Source organism: Leucoraja erinacea, chromosome 9 (assembly GCF_028641065.1).
Source record: "Leucoraja erinacea ecotype New England chromosome 9, Leri_hhj_1, whole genome shotgun sequence".
Lineage (NCBI taxonomy): Eukaryota > Metazoa > Chordata > Chondrichthyes > Rajiformes > Rajidae > Leucoraja > Leucoraja erinaceus.
In genome coordinates, this window is record NC_073385.1 from 46215629 (window position 1) to 46233826 (window position 18198).

The following is an 18198-nucleotide window of genomic DNA, read 5'->3' on the forward strand; positions in this document are numbered from 1 at the left end:
GACATTGTGCTAAGTGTGGCCGAGGTCTGGGGGGGTTTTCTTTGATGCAAGTGAAGTTTAATAACTAGAAAAGCATTTGCTTTTATTTGTCTGTACTTTCTGCAACAATAATATCAGCTCATTTAGGCTTTTTCAACATAAAAATGCACTAGTGAAACAATCTGTTACGAATTAGCACTGCTCTCATTCCACTTTATTAGCAGGTAATTGAAAAGAGTTGGGAAAGTGTAATTTATCAGATTATGTGTGTTTATCTTCCTTGTGGGTAAAGCAGATTTTGGCAACTTCTTCACCCCACCCTGGGGGAATCAAACTTTTTTAAGCCAAGTTCAGATAAAAAAGTAAGTAAATTATGATTCGATGGTACAGTAAAAATGTTCAAATTAAAAAGGAAATACTTTCCAAAATGATTAAAAGTTTTCCATGGGAGATTTTATCTTTCTTACCTTTCTTTAGAGATGTGTTTACTTTCGCATTTCCAAGTATTCTTAAAATCCGTACAGAACTCAAACCACAACATGAATATGTTGTTTGGAGCGACCTCTTTCTCCCCAGATTTTGGCTTCACCCCAAAGAACCTTATTATATCTTCAAAGCTAGGAGGAAAAGAAAAAAAACTGTCAACACACAAACCTGCTGGTGGCTGTAGTTTCCCTGAGGGCTTGTTCCAAAGTCAGTAGCCAATACTCTGTAATTATTGTGACTTCCCTGTGCTTCAACATTCATGGCAGCAACACTTGTCATGTATAATGTAACCTTCAAACACCTACAGTCGTCCCAAAAGGGGATATTTATAATGGCTATATAACCATGTCCACATGCATGCATAAATATTCAAGTACTGAATGTCTTTATAGGAAAATAATGGGGTATCAATGCCCTCATTTAAATATATATCACCACTCCCAACCCCACAAATTAAATTAAAACTGGGTAAAGAATGAAATCAAGTTCACATTAGTCTACCAAAGTGAGCGACTCCAGGCACATAACATAAACAAGTACAGACACATAAAGTCTGAACTGCACACTTTCCTTTCATTCATGCACTTCAAATGATTCGTATCTGTTTAAACTCATGTTCTTTCTGACAACTAAGGTGCCATTCAGTTGAAATGCAATGAAATACAATATTGTGTTACTGATCTCATCAACATATCTACATAAAAGTCAGACATGGATTCAATACAATGATATGATATTATTTAGAATTTTGGTAGCTGCAACGCATGTTCAACACAAATTCATCAGTTCAATAGATCCACAATAGCTACTTTGCACATTTCTGTTTTAATTATGTTTTTGTTTCATTCAGTTTTGTTCTAAATTGTTTTTTCTTTACGTGGCTACTTGCTGCCACAAACCTTTTCAAACAACTACCCCTTCCTTCCTGTAAATATGGCAAGCGTTGACTTGAATCACTAAAGTACCTTTCTCACACTGGTTTAATGAATGCATACTGCATTTTGATACACCAGAGCTTTGGAAGATTATTATGGACCTTCTTATCTTCTTGTCTTTAAGAAATATTTAAATTCCGAAGTTAATATTTAGCAGTAGAGGAGTATAACTTCTAGAATCCTACAGATCATTCACCGTTCTTCAATCATCAAAGTTTAGGATCAAGAGGATAGGATAAACATTTTAAGCAGCTTAATTTTCACTAGCTGTGATGAGCCTTGGTCCCTTGAGCTCAAATTAGTCTTTAACTGAACAATGATTATTTTACTACCCCTCAAGAGAATAGCACATCAAACATTTACACATAGATCTACATCAGTTTAATGAAGACCATCAGGATTGGTTTATACAGCAGTAAAAATACAAAAAAAAAATTATGGAAAAGAACATTTAATTTGCAGTAAAAAGTGTTTCAAATAGTTCCCTATGGTAAAAATGTCTATATAAGCACTAGGGTGCATTAATTAGATCATTAATTAGTCACTTGTGTTGTCAACTTAAAATTCCTTCCATAACCATTGTAATCATGGTGTTTTAATAGTTTAAATAAAATTATATGAAAGAACACCTTGTTTTATCACCAATCACTTTTGACATTGGAAAGTGCTCCAGCAAGATGTGATGAATATACTTTTATTTTAATATTTTAATTTCAGCTGAAAAATATTTAAGAGGATTCTCAACACCTCGCAATTATTTGCATTTGGATCCACATTAGACTCATTCTTCAAGTGTAACTTCATGTTATGATTACATTAGTAATCTTCAATTAATTAATAAAATAGCAGTCTGAAGAAGGGTGTCAACCTGAAATGTCACCCATTCCTTTCTCCAGAGATGCTACCTGACCCGCTGTGTTACTCCAACATTGTGTGCCTAAAATAGCATGATACTTGTGATTCTTAAATGTTGGCACCATTGCTGTTCCTTCTGCTGCCAAGGCCCTAAGGTCTGGAAATTCCTCTTCTAACCTCTCCACCTCATTTGCTTCCTTTAAGATGCGCCTTACAATTTAACTCATTTACAAAACTCAAATATATAATGTAGACAATAGGTAAGTAAGTAAGTAAGTAAGTAAGTAAGTAAGTAAGTAAGTAAGTAAGTAAGTAAGTAAGTAAGTAAGTAAGTAAGTAAGTAAGTAAGTAAGTAAGTAAGTAAGTAAGTTTATTGGCCAAGTATTCACATACAAGGAATTTGCCTTGGTGCTCTGCCCACAAGTAACAACATGACATACAGTGACAGTTACGAATGACTCAGAAAACCCTAAACATTTATAATAATAAAACATTAATGATAAAATACCATTGATCAAGCATGTGAACCAACAAAATACCAGATCAAAGGGAGGCTACAGATTTTTGGCTGTTGAGTAAAGCAACTACTCGTAGATAAAAACAGTTTTTATGTCTGGCAGTGGCAGCTTTGACAGATAACATGGTCTGTATTTTGGAAGGTCACGGCTGAGGTAAAGTCCCCCAAAACAATGACCATGGAGTCCGGGAAGTCACTCTCTACCCTCATTACCTGGTCAACGAGTTGCATTTGCGCCTCACGTACACAGGCTTGGGGGGGAAACTCCAGCGAGAATGTAAACTCCAGCGAGATTCTAGGTTGGGAGAGCAGAAATTTGACATTACCGTGATGTCGCTGTACCAGTCCTGGTTGGTATAGAAGCATATTCCACCACCTCTTGATTTCCCAGCTGCCTCCACTTTGCAATCGGTTGAGTGAAGTTGGAAGCCAGCCAGTTGCAGCGCGCTGTTCGGGGTCGACTCACAAAGCCAGGTCTCGGTGAAACACAGGGCAGCAGCTCGAGAGAAATCCTTGTTTGCAGGTGTATGTAGGTGCAGGAGTAGGCCATTCGGCCCTTCGAGCCAGCACTGCCATTCAATGTGATCATGGCTGATCATCCTCAATCAGTACCCCATTCCTGCCTTCTCCCCATATCCCCTGACTCTGCTATTTTTAAGAGCCCTATCAAGCTCTCTCTTGAAAGTATCCAGAGAACCTGGCCTCCACTGCCCTCTGAGGCAGAGAATTCCACAGACTCACCACTCTCTGTGAGAAAAAGTGTTTCCTCTTCTCTGTTCTAAATGGCTTACTCCTTATTCTTAAACTGTGGCCCCTGGTTCTGGACTCCCCCAACATCGGGAACACGTTTCCTGCCTCTAGCGTGTCCAAACCCTTAACAATCTTATATGTTTCAATGAGATCCCCTCTCATCCTTCTAAACTCCAGAGTGTACAAGCCCAGCTGCTCCATTCTCTCAGCATATGACATTCCCGCCATCCCGGGAATTAACCTTGTAAACCTACGTTGCACTCCCTCAATAGCAAGAATGTCCTTCCTCAAATTAGGGGACCAAAACTGCACACAATACTCCAGGTGTGGTCTCACTAGGGCTCTGTACAACTGCAGAATAACCTCTTTGCTCCTATATTCAATTCCTCTTGTTATAAAGGCCAACATGCCATTCGCTTTCTTCACTCCCTGCTGTACCTGCATGCTTACTTTCATAGACTGATATACAAAGGCCCCCGGATCCCATTGTACTTCCCCTTTTCCCAACTTGTCGCCATTTAGATAGTAATCTATCTTCCTGTTTTTGCTACCAAAGTGGAAAACCACACATTTATCCACATTAAACTTCATCTGCCGTGCATCTGCCCACTCCCCCAACCTGTCCATGTCACCCTGCATTCTCATAGCATCCTCTCTCAGTTCACACTGCCACCCATCTTTGTGTCATCTGCAAATTTGCTAATGTTACTTTGAATCCCTTCATCCAAATCATTGATGTATATTGTAAATAGCTGCGGTTCCAGCACCAAGCCTTGCGGTACCTCATTAGTCACTGCCTGCCATTCTGAAAGGGACCCGTTAATCCCTACTCTTTGTCTCCCATCTGCCAACCACTTCTCCATCCATGTCAGCACTCTACCCCCAATACATTGTGCCCTAATTTTGCCCATTAACCTCCTATGTGGGACCTTATCAAATGCTTTCTGAAAGTCCAGGTACACTACATCCACTGGCTCTCCCTTGTCCATTTTCCTAGTTACATCTTCAAAAAATTCCAGAAGATTAGTCAAGCATGATTTTCCCTTCGTAAATCCATGCTGACTCGGACCGATCCTGTTACTGCTATCCAAATATCGGCTATCTCATCATTTATAATTGACTCCAGCATCTTCCCCACCACCGATGTCAGGCTAACTGGTCTATATTTCCCTGTTTTCTCTCTCCCACCTTTCTTGAAAAGTTGGATAACATTAGCTACCCTCCAATCCATAGGAACTGATCCTGAGGCTATAGAACATTAGAAAATTATCATCAATGCATCCATGATTTCTAGAGCCCCTCCCTTAAGTATCCTGGGATGCAGACCATCAGGCCCTAAGGATTTATCAGTCTTCAGTCCCATCAGTCTATCCAACACCATTTCATGCCTAATGTGGATTTCCTTCAGTTCCTCCGTCAACCCAGATCCTCTGGCCACTACTATATCAGTAAAATTGTTTGTGTCCTCCTCAGTGAAGACAGATCCAAAGTACCTGTTCAACTTGTGTGCCATTTCCTTTTCCCCATAATAAATTCACCTTTTTCGGTCTTCAAGGGTCCAACTTTGGTCTTAACTCATTTTTTCCTCTTCACATACCTAAAGAAGCTTTTACTATCCTGCTTTATATTCTTGGCTAGCCTACCTTCGTACCTCATCTTTTCTTCCCGTATTGTCTTTTTGGTTATCTTCTGTTGTTCTTTAAACATTACCCAATCCTCTTGCTTCCCGCTCATCTTTGCTACGTTGTACGTCTTCGCTTTAATTTTTATACTGTCCCTGGCATCCCTTGTCAGCCATGGTCGTCCCTTTCTCCCCTTGGAATCTTTCTTCCTCCTAGGAATGAACTGATCCTGCACCTTCTGTATTATTCCTAGAAATACCTGCCATTTTTGTTCCACTGTCATCCCTGCTAGTGTATCTTTCCAGTCAACTTTGGCCAGCTCCTCCCTCATGACCCCATAGTCCCCTTTATTCAACTGCAACACTGACACCTCCGATCTACCCTACCCAAACGGAGAAATCTGTATTTGGTAATATTCCTGTGAAGTGTTCGGGGATATTTTGCTCCAATATAGCTGATACCGTATATAAATGGTAGCTTTTTTGTTAATTAAAACTTTACGCTGTTGCATGTACTAAATGAATAGCAGGTCAAATCATTGAATAACTTCCTATGGGTCCTACATTCATTAATATAAGATAAGATTATGATATAAAGGATCTATTCTTATACATTTCTTATAATCCCAACAACCAAAACTTTGGTTCATCTTCTTATTCTTTACCAGTCTAACCAGCATGTGATACATATCACCACATCCCACGCCCCATTATGCCTTGACCATCCTGAATCCCATCTCTAAACAAATATTATAAAGCAATTTTTCTGGATCAAAAACGTGCAACTTGGGTACTGGCCATTTTGAGACCAGAATTTCTAGACCGTTAAAACATAGAATTTAAATTAAAAATGGCAATGTTGATAGTTTTGGCCTTTGGTAGGCCAAATTGTCAACACGAGGTAAAGAATTAACAAACACAAGCTCCAAGGAATTTTACAAAGTGAGACTGCAGTATTGATTCTATTATTCTCTTGCAGTTGTATTAAGAAGGCAGAAAACTTTCTATCACAAATACAACATCTAATAACATTTGTATATCACTGATTGTTAGTCATTGATTAAAAGAGAAATAATTGTGGTGTAACCCAATTCTGCTGCTTCGCAATTCCACTTCTCAAACCACCATCCCACATCCACACAAACCCATCTATCAACTCATATCTACCTCTTATAACCACAAGGGAAATATGAAGGAATTATTAACATGGGTAATTTAAAGGGGGTGGGGGTAATTGAAGATGAAATGGCGCATTGGACGATGTATCATTTCAGTGTCTTTCCTCAATCAGCCGATCTCCTGTAGCAGTGATGAAGAAAATTTAATAGTACAGGAATGCATGCGAACCACACGATTTTAATAAATGATGTTATTTATATTACACGCAAAAGAAGATAAGAATTTACTTTCTCAAAACAAGCTCATTATGGAATGAATTGGCACACAGATTCTATGCAAATTCTCACGATGCAGGATTTAAGAGCAAATTTCCCAGCATACAATGCATTCAGAAAGTATTCAGACCCGTTCACTTTTTCCACATTTTGTAACGCTACAGCCTTATTCTAAAATGGGTTAAATTCATTTTTTTTAATCGTCAATCTACACACAATACCCCATAATAAAAAAGTGAAAACAGGTGTTTAGAAATTTTTGCAAAGTAATTAAAATGAAATAACTGAAATATCACATTCACATAGTATCCAGACCCTTTACTCAGTACTTTGTTGAGGCATCTTTGGCAGCAATTACAGCCTTAAGTCTTCTTGGGTATGATGCTACAATGGCACATGTGGATTTGGGTAATTTCTCCCATTCTTCTCTGCAGATCCTCTCAAGCTCTGTCAGGTTGGATGGGGAGCGTCGATGCACAGCTATTTTCAGATCCATCCAGAGATGTTCGATTGGGTTCAAGTCCGGGCTCTGGCTGGGCCACTCAAGGACATTCACAGACTTGTCACGAAGCCACTCCTGCGTTGTCTTGGCTGTGTGCTTAGGGTCATTGTCCTATTGGAAGGTGAACCTCCGCCCCAGTCTGAGGTCCAGGACGCTCTGGAGCAGGTTTTCATCAAGCATCTCTCTCTACTTTGCTCTGTCCATCTTTCCCTTGATCCTGACTAATCTCCCAGTTCCTGCCGCTGAAAAAACATCCCCACAGCACGATGCTGCCACCACCATGCTCCACCGTGATGAGCGGTGCCTAGTTTCCACCAGACGTGAAGCTTGGCATTCAGGCCAAAGAGTTCAATCTTGGTTTCATCAGAACCAGAGAATCTTGTTTCTTATGGTCTGAGAGTCCTTTATGCCTTTTGGCAAACTCCATGCGGGCTGTCATGTGCCTTTTTTTGAGTAGTGGCTTCCGTCTGGCCGTTCTACCATAAAGGCCTGATTGGTGGAGTGCTGCAGATATAGTTGTCCTTCTGGAAGGTTCTCCCATCTGCACAGAGGAACTCTGTTAGTGACCATCAGGTTCTTGGTCACCTCCCTGAACAAGCCCTTCTCCCCTGATTGCTCAGTTTGGTCGGGCGGCCAGCTCTATGAAGAGTCCTGGTGGTTCCAAGTTCTTCTAATTAAGAATGACGGAGGCCACTGTGCTCTTCGGGACCTGTAATCCTGCAGAAATTGTTTTATACCCTTCCCCAGATCTGTGTCTCGACACAATCCTGTCTCGGAGGCTTACGGACAATTCCTTCATCTTCATGGCTTGGTTTGTGCTTTGATATGCACTGTCAACTGTGGGACCTTATATAGACAGGTGTGTGCCTTTCCAAATCATGTCTAATCCATTTTTTACCACTGGTGGATTCCAATCAAATTGTAGAAACATCTCAAGGATAATTAATGGAAACAGGTTGAACCTAAGCTCAATTTGGAGTGTCATAACAAAGCGTCTGAATACTTTTGTAAATGTGATATTTCAGTTATTTCTTTTTAATTACTTTGCAAAAAATTCTAAATAATTGTTTTTGATTCATTATTATGGGGTAATGTGTGTAGATTGATGATAAAGAAAATGAATTGAATCCATTTTTGATTAAGGCTGTAACAAAATGTGGAAAAAGTGAAGGGGTTTGAATACTTTCTAAATGTACTGTAAATATTTGCGGAACATCAGGTCGTACCAGCTCCACTGTTGGGCTCCAGTGGCACAGTGCAGTGGAAAATTCACAATTACAGTATGGCCACTTGTTTGGGACATCCGCATTTAGGTGAGAGTCCTAAACTCGAAGGAATGCAAAGGGATAAATACGGGCAAAACCCAAGTCATTGATTTTAGTTGGTTTGCATTCTTTAAGTTTTAAATTTTAAGAATATTTCAGATTATGCTTTTTAATGGTTTCTTACTATTTTTATATGGACTCACACATGATCTAAACATGTGACCTCTGCAATACTTACTCAACAACGCAAGACTAATTTTGTATTACTTTTATGGTGTTAAGAGGAATCAAAGTTTGCCACAAAAATCTAATGTATTTTTGGCAACAAAAATGAGCGAACTCACAATAAAATGCCATTTACCATAAGTACAATTTGGAAAGAGATGAAAGACTTCAATTCTACACATACAATGTATTTGCAGCTCTTTAAAATGCATTGTGTAGTGAAAGGTGAAGGGCAAAGGTGGTGACATGTTTGTTTTATTCCCATTGGTGAAACTGTTTAGCAGCATGAATCGGATAAGTAGCACAGCAATCATTAGCAGCAACGCGGAATTTAAGACCAAACTGTATCCCTGAGACAAGATATCGCTCAGATTTTGGGTTGTTTTCTCTGCGAACATCTAGGCCTATTACTTGAAATTTTCGGGAAAATAGAAACAATTCCAAAACCTTTGTGCATTTGCAGTAGCCCGGAACACATTGGGCAGAAGCAGGCACCATAACTGTCTGAAGAAGGGTTTCGACCCGAAACGTTGCCTATTTCCTTCGCTCCATAGATGCTGTCTCACCCACTGAGTTTCTCCAGCATTTTTGTCTACCTACCATAACTGTCCAGATGTTCCATCACTAGACCTCCCATGTAGGTAAGCAGCAGAGTGTGGTCTTGCTGAAATTTCCTAGCATTTATATTCAAGGAGTAGCTTTTAGGATTAGCTCAAGGATTAGATCTTGTGCATGACACACTTCCATAGTTGGACTAGTAGCTTCTTCTCAAAGCATGATACTGGAGTCCAGGAGGCTTTGAGTAAGAAGAAACTGCAGAAGCTGGTTTAAACCGAAGATAGACACAAAAAGCTGAAGTAATTTATCAGGTCAGACAGCATCTCTGGAGAAAAGGAATAAATGACATTTCTGGTTAAGACCCTTTTTCAGACTGAGAGTCAGGGGCAAGGGAAATTAGGGTTGTAGATGGTGATATAGAGAGATGTTGAACAAATGAATGAGAGATATGCAAAAAGGTAAAAATGATAAAGGAATCAAGCCATTGTTAGCTGTGGGCTAGGTGAGAGCAAGTTACAGATATTGAGACTCAACAGGACAACTACAAAACTAGTACAATGACTTGGATGGTGGGAGAAAGGGGGGGGAGGTGGGGAGAGAGGGGATGCAATGGGTACTTGATGTTCGAGAAATCAATATTCATACTATTAGGTTTTAAGCTGTTCAAGCAAAATATTCCCACCCGAACCACCCCTTCCCCAGGTACCTTCCCCTGCAACCGCAGGGGATGCTGCACCTGTCCCTATTCCTCCTCCCTCGACTCTGTACCCAGGGACCCTGACAGTCCTTTTGGGTTAGACACTTGCACCTTCTCCAACCGTTGTATCCATTGTTCAATGTATGGACTCATACATCGGTTTGTCCAAACGTAGACTAGTTGATCGTTTCACTGAACATTTTGGCTCAGTCTGCATGGGCCTACCTTAACTCCCGGTTGTCAAACACTTTAATTCCCCTTCCCACATTGACCCTTCTGTCCTGGGCCTCCTCCATTGTCAGAGTGAGGCCAAATACAAATTTGAGGAACAGCACCTCATATTCGCTTGGGCAGCTTACAACCCAGCAGTATGAATATTGATTTTGATATTGATTAGTTCAGATAACCATCTGCTAACATGGGCAGCATGGTGGCGCAGCGGTAGATGTTGCTGCCTTACAGTGCTTGCAGTACCAGAGACCCGGGTTCGATCCCGACTAGGGGGGCCGTTTGTATGTATTTTGTATGTACTCCCCGTGACCACACGGATTTTCTCTGAGAACTTCAAAGACGTACAGGTATGTAGGTTAATTGGCTTGATGTATGTGTAAATTGTCCCTCGTGTGTGTAGGATAGTGTTAATGTGCGGGGATCACTGATTGGCATGGACTCGGTGGGCCAAAGGGCCTGTTTCCGCACTGTATCTCTAAACTAAACCTGTACTGAACACTAAAAATTGCGGGATATGTGTTTTCTACCACAATGTTCGTTTGTGCACATGGTATTGGGGGTAGGGTACTGACACAGATAGAACATTGGTTGGCAGACAGGAAACAAAGAGTTGGGATTAACAGGTCCCTTTCAGAATGGCAGGCAGTGACTAGTGGGGTACCGCAAGGCTCGGTGCTGGGATTGCAGCTATTTGCAATATACATTAATGATCTAGATGAAGGGATTGAAAATAACATTAACAGATGACACAAAGCTGGGTGGCAGTGTGAACTGTGAGGAGGATGCTATGAGGATGCAGGGTAACTTGGGCAGGTTGGGTGAGTGGGCAGATGCATGGCAGATGCAGTTTAATGCGGATAATGTGAGGTTATCCACTTTGGTGGTAAAAACAGGAAGGCAGATTATTATCTGAATGGTGTCAAGTTGGGAAAAGAGAAAGTACAACGAGATCTGGAGGTCCTTGTTCATCAGTCACAGAAAGTAAGTATGCAGGTACAGCAGGCAGTGAAGAAAGCCAATGGCATGTTGGCCTTCATAACAAGAGGAGTTGAGTAGAGGAGCAAAGAGGTCCTTCTGCAGTTGTACAGGGCCCTAATGAGACTACACCTGGAGTATTTTGTGTAGTTTTGGTCTCCAAATTTGAGGAAGGACATTCTTGTTATTGAGGGAATGCAGCTTAGGTTCACAATGTTAATTACCAGGATGGCGGGACTGTCATATGTTGACAGAATGGAGCGGCTGGGCTTGTATACTCTGGAATTTAGAAGGGTGAGAGGGGATCTTATTGAAACATATAAGATTATTAAAGGTTTGGACACGCTAGAGGCAGGAAACATGTTCCCGATATTGGGGGAGTCCAGAACCAGGGGTCACAGTTTAAGAATAAGGGGTAAGCCATTTAGAACAGAGATGAGGAAAATCTTTTTCACACAGAGGGTTGTGAATCTTACAAATTTCCTGCCTCAGAAGGCAGCAGAGTTTAATTCTCTGGATGCTTTCAAGAGAGAGTTAGACAGAGCTCTTAAAGATAGTGGAGTCAGGGGATATGGGGAGAAGGCAGGAACGGGGTACTGATTGTGGATGATCAACCATGATCACTGTGAATGGCGGTGCAGGCTCGAAGCCAAATTGGCCCTCCTGCACCTATTGTCAAGTTCCTATTACCAGTTGCTTTGATCTGAAGAGGAATGGAAATTTGCACAATTTGTCAAAAGGAGCTGAAATTAAAATTATTCTGGGTTTCTGTAGAAAAACATGTAGCTATTACGTCTCGAACCGAAACGTTTCCTATTTCCTTCTCTCCATAGATGTTGCCTCACCCGCTGATTTTCTCCAGCATTTTTGTCTACCTTAGCTATTATTTCTGCTCACTTCTCTTTATTAATTCTAAAAATTCTAGCCTTTTTTGTGTCCTTGCAGATGTTAAAATAATTGCATTCAGCTGGAATCTAAACGAAGAGCTAACTCATTTAAAATTATATTGAATAGTGAAAGGCCTGGATAGAGTGGACGTGGAAAGGATGTTTCCACTACTGGGGTGGGTCTAGCCATAGGTACACAAAAATGCTGGAGAAACTCAGCGGGTGCAGCAGCATCTATGGAGCAAAGGAAATAGGCAACATTTCGGGCCGAAACCCTTCTTCAGACTGACTTTTTATCTAAAACTGCCATCGCGACATCAACCGCCTCAACTTCTCCACTCCCCTATCTCACTCCAATCACTCCCCCCCTGAACGTACTGCCATCGACTCACTCCGAAATCCTCCCTCCTGAGTCTAGCCATAGCCTCAGAATAAAAGGTCGTACTTTTAAAAAGGAGATGAGGCAGAATTTCTTTTGTCAGAGGGTGGTGAATCTGGGGGAATTCATTTGGCACAGGAGGCTGTGGAGGCCGTCAGAGGATATTTTTAAGGTGGAGATTGAGATTCTTGTTTAGTACAGGTGTCAGGGATTATAGGGAGAAGGCAGGAGAATGGAGTTGTGAGGTAAAGATAGATAAGCCATGATTGAATGGCGGTGTAGACTTGATAGACCGAATGGCCTAATTCTGCTGCTATAATTATGAACATAAGAACTTTAAGAATTCCATATTTTCACCATGAATCACTTGTAATATTCCATTTCCAATGGCATATGGTTTTAGCATAAAAGAATAGCTATGCATGCCAATTGAAGACACAAAGTATTTTCGATTTGTTTTCATTAAAACAGTTTTCACAGCAGTCCAACATAGAAATAGGCATTTGAGGATCAATGTCATAATTTGCATTGATGTCAAAATAGATGAGCCATGATCGAATGGCAGAGCATAGTCGATGGGTCGAATGGCTTAATTCTGCTCCTATGTCTTATGGTCTTTGCAGATGGTACAACTGATGTAATGATGGTAATAAAATATAGATATCTATGTTAAGATCTAATCACGCTCATTGAGTCAAAGGAACCATTCATTTAAATTGTGGTCAGCCACCCGGCTGAAGCAAGACACATGAACATAACTGATGTACAGTTCTATTGTGGCTGGGGGAGCTGTCCCTTAATTACATAATTCGCAGGACTCCACAAATGTCCCTACAAAATACAACTTGCCGATGAGATTCACCCGAGTGGTTTCGGGCTTCAGTCATTGGGAGAGGTTTTTGATAGACTGGGACTTTTTTTTTTAGGAGCATAGGAGGTTGAGGGGTGACCTTAAGGAGACGTACAAGATCACGAGGGCATGAATAAAGTGAATGCTCATAGTTTTTTTCCTTGATAGAGGATTCTAATACTTGAGTGCATAAACTTAAAGTGAGAGAAATAAGATATGAGGGGATCTCAGGAAAAGGTTTATCACTCAGAGGGTAGTTGGTATCTGGAACAAGTTGCCAGAGGAAGCTGGATACAATTATGACTTTCAAAAGACATTTGCACAGATATGTGGATGCAAATGGTTTTGAGGCAATGGGCCAAATTCAGGCAAAAAGGGCCGACCCAGAATGTCAACTGGCTCTGACCACGACTCCATGACCTCTACGATTGTCTGGGACTTCTGCACTGGCAAATTGTTTGATCACAGACAATTTCCTTCAGTTAAACATTGATGACTCATGTCATTTTCTCCGAGCACTGATACAAGCTTAGTTGTCTCACCATAAACTACCTTTACAACTACCATCTCTGGCTGAATAAGATTGTTCAAAATCACAGCATCCTAATGGATTCCTGGCATCATAAAGTCTGCCTACATCCTCCCAAGCAAACCATAATATTTATTTTCTCATCTCCATTTTTGACTGAAGTCTGTCTTCTATCCTCCACCATCTGTAAACTTCAGTGCATACAAAACTTCCATATGTATCTTGTTCCAAATATAGATCTCACTCATCCGACACTATTGTTGTTATTAAGCTATTTTGAGCCATAATCTTCCAGTGCCACAGATTTTAAATTTCCAAGCTTGTATTTCAATTTCCCCCCATGAACCTACATTAATCATCAAATTTCTTTCACTTTGGCCCTTTATTTTACTCCGCCTCCGTTCATTAACTTCCGGCAAATGTTCCTTTTACTGTCCGGGCTCAAAGTTATGGAAATCTTCTGTAAATAACTCCATCTCCTCGCATCCTGAAGTATCCTCCCCAAAACCTACTTAAGGCTCTTCCTGATACCCACATCTTTGTTCTTTCATCTATTTTTGTCTGATTGGGTCTTTAAGATGTTCATACATGATGCTTTTCTGTTTTGGAAGTACCTAATAAAAATAAGTAACGATTGACATCTACTTTATTTCCTTGGTGGGAAACACTTTAAAATGTGTCTTGCAAATGTGTGCAATGAGCTTAGCTCATCACTGTTTGTTTCAGAGACATCTATGATCTTTGGGATAGAAAATTCTGGGTAGTGATCCGTGAATTCCTAATTTGCCAGCAGGTGAAATTCTTTGCTTGTAATATGCAATCATTAAACTGGTCCTGTCATCTCCATTTGCATTCTGCTCATTAGGCGTGTGAACAATTATGGGGAATCACAGGCATGAATCAGTAAACATTTACAGTTAACGAAACATTGGAGTTCACTGCACTGAACCTCAATTTTGATTTTTCCTTCTGCATTTCCCTTTCTGTTTAAGTCTTTCTTTACACTCACTCTTTTTGAGGAGCCATGTGTCCCTTGTATGTATTTCTTCTATTCTATTTGTTTTCAATATATGTTCATTGTGTGCTGTGGGTTGTTTCCAAATGTTATTTATCCCCCATAAGAAATATGGTTGTGTTATAGGGCTAGAACACCAGCAATGATTATCAATTATTTTGACTGCAGTTCCCTTCTATAAGCAGAGAAACACCTGATAGAAAGATAAAGACGTGGTACCCTTTCTAAATGAAGCAGCAATTTACTTACATATATTCCAAGTTAATACAGGGTACAGGGCATTTGGTGCTCACAATATGTGCTAGTGCACATGGAAAATATGGAAATAGCTGATTATCTGAAATTGTTGTTAAGAGTAAAAGACTTAGGTTAGGCTATATTCGGAGTATTGTTAGTAGTTCTGGTCGCCTCAATACAGGAAGGATGTGGAGGCTTTGTAGAGGATGTAGCGGAGGTTTACCAGAATGCTGCCAGTATTAGAGGGTGTCAACTACAAAGAGAGTTTGAATAATTGTTTTTTTCTGGAACGTCAGAGATTGAGAGAAGACTTGATAGAAGTAAATTAAATTAGGAGAGGCATAGATAAGGTAGATAGTCAGATCCATTTTAGCAAGATTGAAATATCAAATACTAAATGGCATAGCTTTAAGATGAGAGAAGCAAACTTTAAAGGAGCAGTGCAAGGCAAGTTTTTGTTACACTGAGAGTGGTGGGGGCCTGGAACATTTGCCAGGGATGGTGGTGGAGGCAGGCAGATACGATAGTAGTGTTTAATAGGCCTTTAGGTAGGCATGTGAAAGTGCAGGGTATAGAGGGATATGGATCATCTACAGGCAGATGAGATCAGTTTAACTTGGCATCATGTTCAGTACAAACATTGTGAGCTGAAGAGCCCGTTCTGTGCTATGTTCTGGTAAATGAGTATGGAAGGCTATCATATGTGTAGTCAGAATATGAGGTGCTGGTTCACAGGTGTTCATTGTGATTCATTGGAACTGTAATGGAAAATAAAGAAAAAGATCTGAATGGGATTGAGAAGGAACATTAAAGTAATAGACAACTGGAATCTCAAGTTATAAAATGCTTGGTGGTCAAATAATTTGAACTTTGGTTTCCCCATTGAAGAGGAGACCAGTATGTGAGTAGTAAATATGCAGAGTAATTTGGAAGAAATACATTTAATTGCTGCTTAACCTGGAAAGAGTTCCACATCTCTGAACAAAAGACCTCCCAAGCTGGAAGTGTGGAATCAATTAATTTGGATCTGTATACAAATAAGAATCCACTTTTTTACAAACAATGGAATGCATACAACCTTTGAAAAAATCAACATGATTAAAGGCATTTTACAGTCATTTGAAATTTCACAAACGATAATAAGTTCATGAGTGAAATTTTGCATAGCTCTTGAGCAGAAATTAATTGAAATTCTGTCCCAATGGTAAGAATCATTTAGGCTACTACTCATCGTTCATTCATAAAAAGATCAAGGGGGGGGGGGAGAAGGGGGGGAAGAAGGGGGGGGAAGAAGGGGGGAAGAAGCAGGGGGGGGGGGAGGGGGGGAAGGGAAGGGAGGGGGGGGGGGGGGGAGAAGGGGGGGGGCGAAGGGGGGGGGGAGAGGGAAGAAGGGAGGGGGGGGGAAGGGAGGGGGGGGGAGAGGGGGGGGAAGGGGGGGAGAAGGGAGTGAAGGGGGGGGAGAGGGGGGGGGGGGGGGGGGGGGGGGGGGGGGGGGGAGAGGGGGGGGGGGGGGGGGGGGGGGGGGGGGGGAGACCCCACTACCACTGTGCCTACAACTACAGGATTATCGATTTTCTCCATGGCAACCATGTGGAGATCATGAGGCGAGCGCAGAATCTCCTGCACTCGCCTAAAAAGTCGCCTAAGTGGGACAGGCCCTTAAGTCATGAAGGCAACAACCTTTAAGTCATGCAAAGGCTGGATTTTGTTGATTGGAGAGCATTGTCAGCTAGTTGCAGTACACAGGCCCGTGCCTCCACGTTACAATGTGGGAAGCAGGACATGCTGAAGGTCAGATGCCAATGCATTTGATCTCCGCTGCTGGACTCAATGACCCTCAATGCCATTCAAAGTTGATGCTGGAGAATGATCCCACTTATTTAAATGGACTCACTGACTTGGATGGAAAGGCAAGTGCAAGTATGCATTTTGCTTTGTTATTTTAATCAATCTTAACATTAAATTACACATGTTTTTAATTAACTACGAGCTGTCAAGAGTTGTGGTTGGCAGAGTGGCACAGCTGGTAGAGCTGCTGCCGCACAGCACCAGAGGGCCAAATTCAATCCTGACCTTGGGTGCTGCCTGCGTGAAGTTTGCACATTCTCCCTGTGTAAATCCGTTGCCCCCCCACCCCTCCCCCCGGGATATGTATCAATACATTTTGGTCTCCGTATGCCGAACTGACACTGACAATGCGCTGTCTGCGGACGTGGGTTTCCCCTGGATGCTCCAGTTTCCTCCCACATCTCAAAGATGTGCGAGTTTGTAGGCTAATTGGCCTCTGTAAAAATTGTTCCTAGTGTGCAGGGAGTGGATGTGAAAGTGGGGTAAGAGAGAACTAGTGCGAATGGGTCAAATTATGAAAGGCCTAGATAGGGTAGACAATCAGAATTGTTTTCCCAGGATGAAGAAAAATCAAATACTAGAGGGTATAGCTTTAAGGTAAGAGGGGCAAAGCTTAAAGGAGATGTGGGGCAAGTATTTTACACAGAGGGCATGAGTGTCTGGGGGACAGCGCCGGGAGTGAATCAGGTATGTTAGTGGCATTTAAAAAGACTTTTGAATAAACATGTGGATATGTAGGGAATGGAGGGATATGGCTAGATAGACAGGCACATAGATGTCATGGTCTTGACATCATGTTTGGCACAGCATCGTGTTCTTATGCTGTACTGTTCTATGTTCTAGTTAACTTTCTTTCCACTAAATTCTATATTTATTTTATGGCCGGTAACTTCATGTCAAGTGTAACTAGAGGAGTCTGTTTGACTAAAAAGCTTACCAATGTCATTTTTACAATTTAATTTTCTTTATACTATTTGTAACTTTACTTGTGAAGAACATTTTGTAAATTGCCACTGTTGCTTCCACTATGAGGTTTGAACAGTCCACTATCTCGTCTATTGTTAAAATTTGGCATGAAATTATTTTAGTTAAGGACTGTGTGCTTATATTCTTAGCTTATTTGAAAAAAAAATCTGGAAAAAAAGCTTCAATTGGCTTTCCAATATAACGTATAACAAAATTATCGTGCAAATTGTGTAGACTGAAGAGTGATCTGTCACTGAGATCTAGAGCAAAAAAGGGGGACAACAGTGTGTGTTCACAATGCAGTTTAACAAAGCAAATTGCTCCCAAGTGCTTCATAAAAAAAGTGGGGTGAGAGGAAAACCAGACAAGAAACAAGATACATACAAAAAAGCAAAACTATTATTTTTTTTGGAACTTAGATCATGCAACTACTAAGATCCAGACAAGGTAACAGAAAATAAAAAAGATTTAGGGGATATTTTCAAAAATAGAAAAGG

General features: G+C 40.9%; 1 protein-coding gene across 1 annotated transcript in view; it reads right to left on the minus strand.

Annotated features, from left to right (window-relative positions):
- fmn1 (formin 1) overlaps positions 1 to 18198 on the minus strand; it is a 314864-nt gene that overhangs the window by 58092 nt on the left and 238574 nt on the right. The window contains 1 exon segment of the mRNA XM_055640724.1: positions 447 to 596. Within this exon segment, the coding sequence (XP_055496699.1) occupies positions 447 to 596 (150 nt within the window).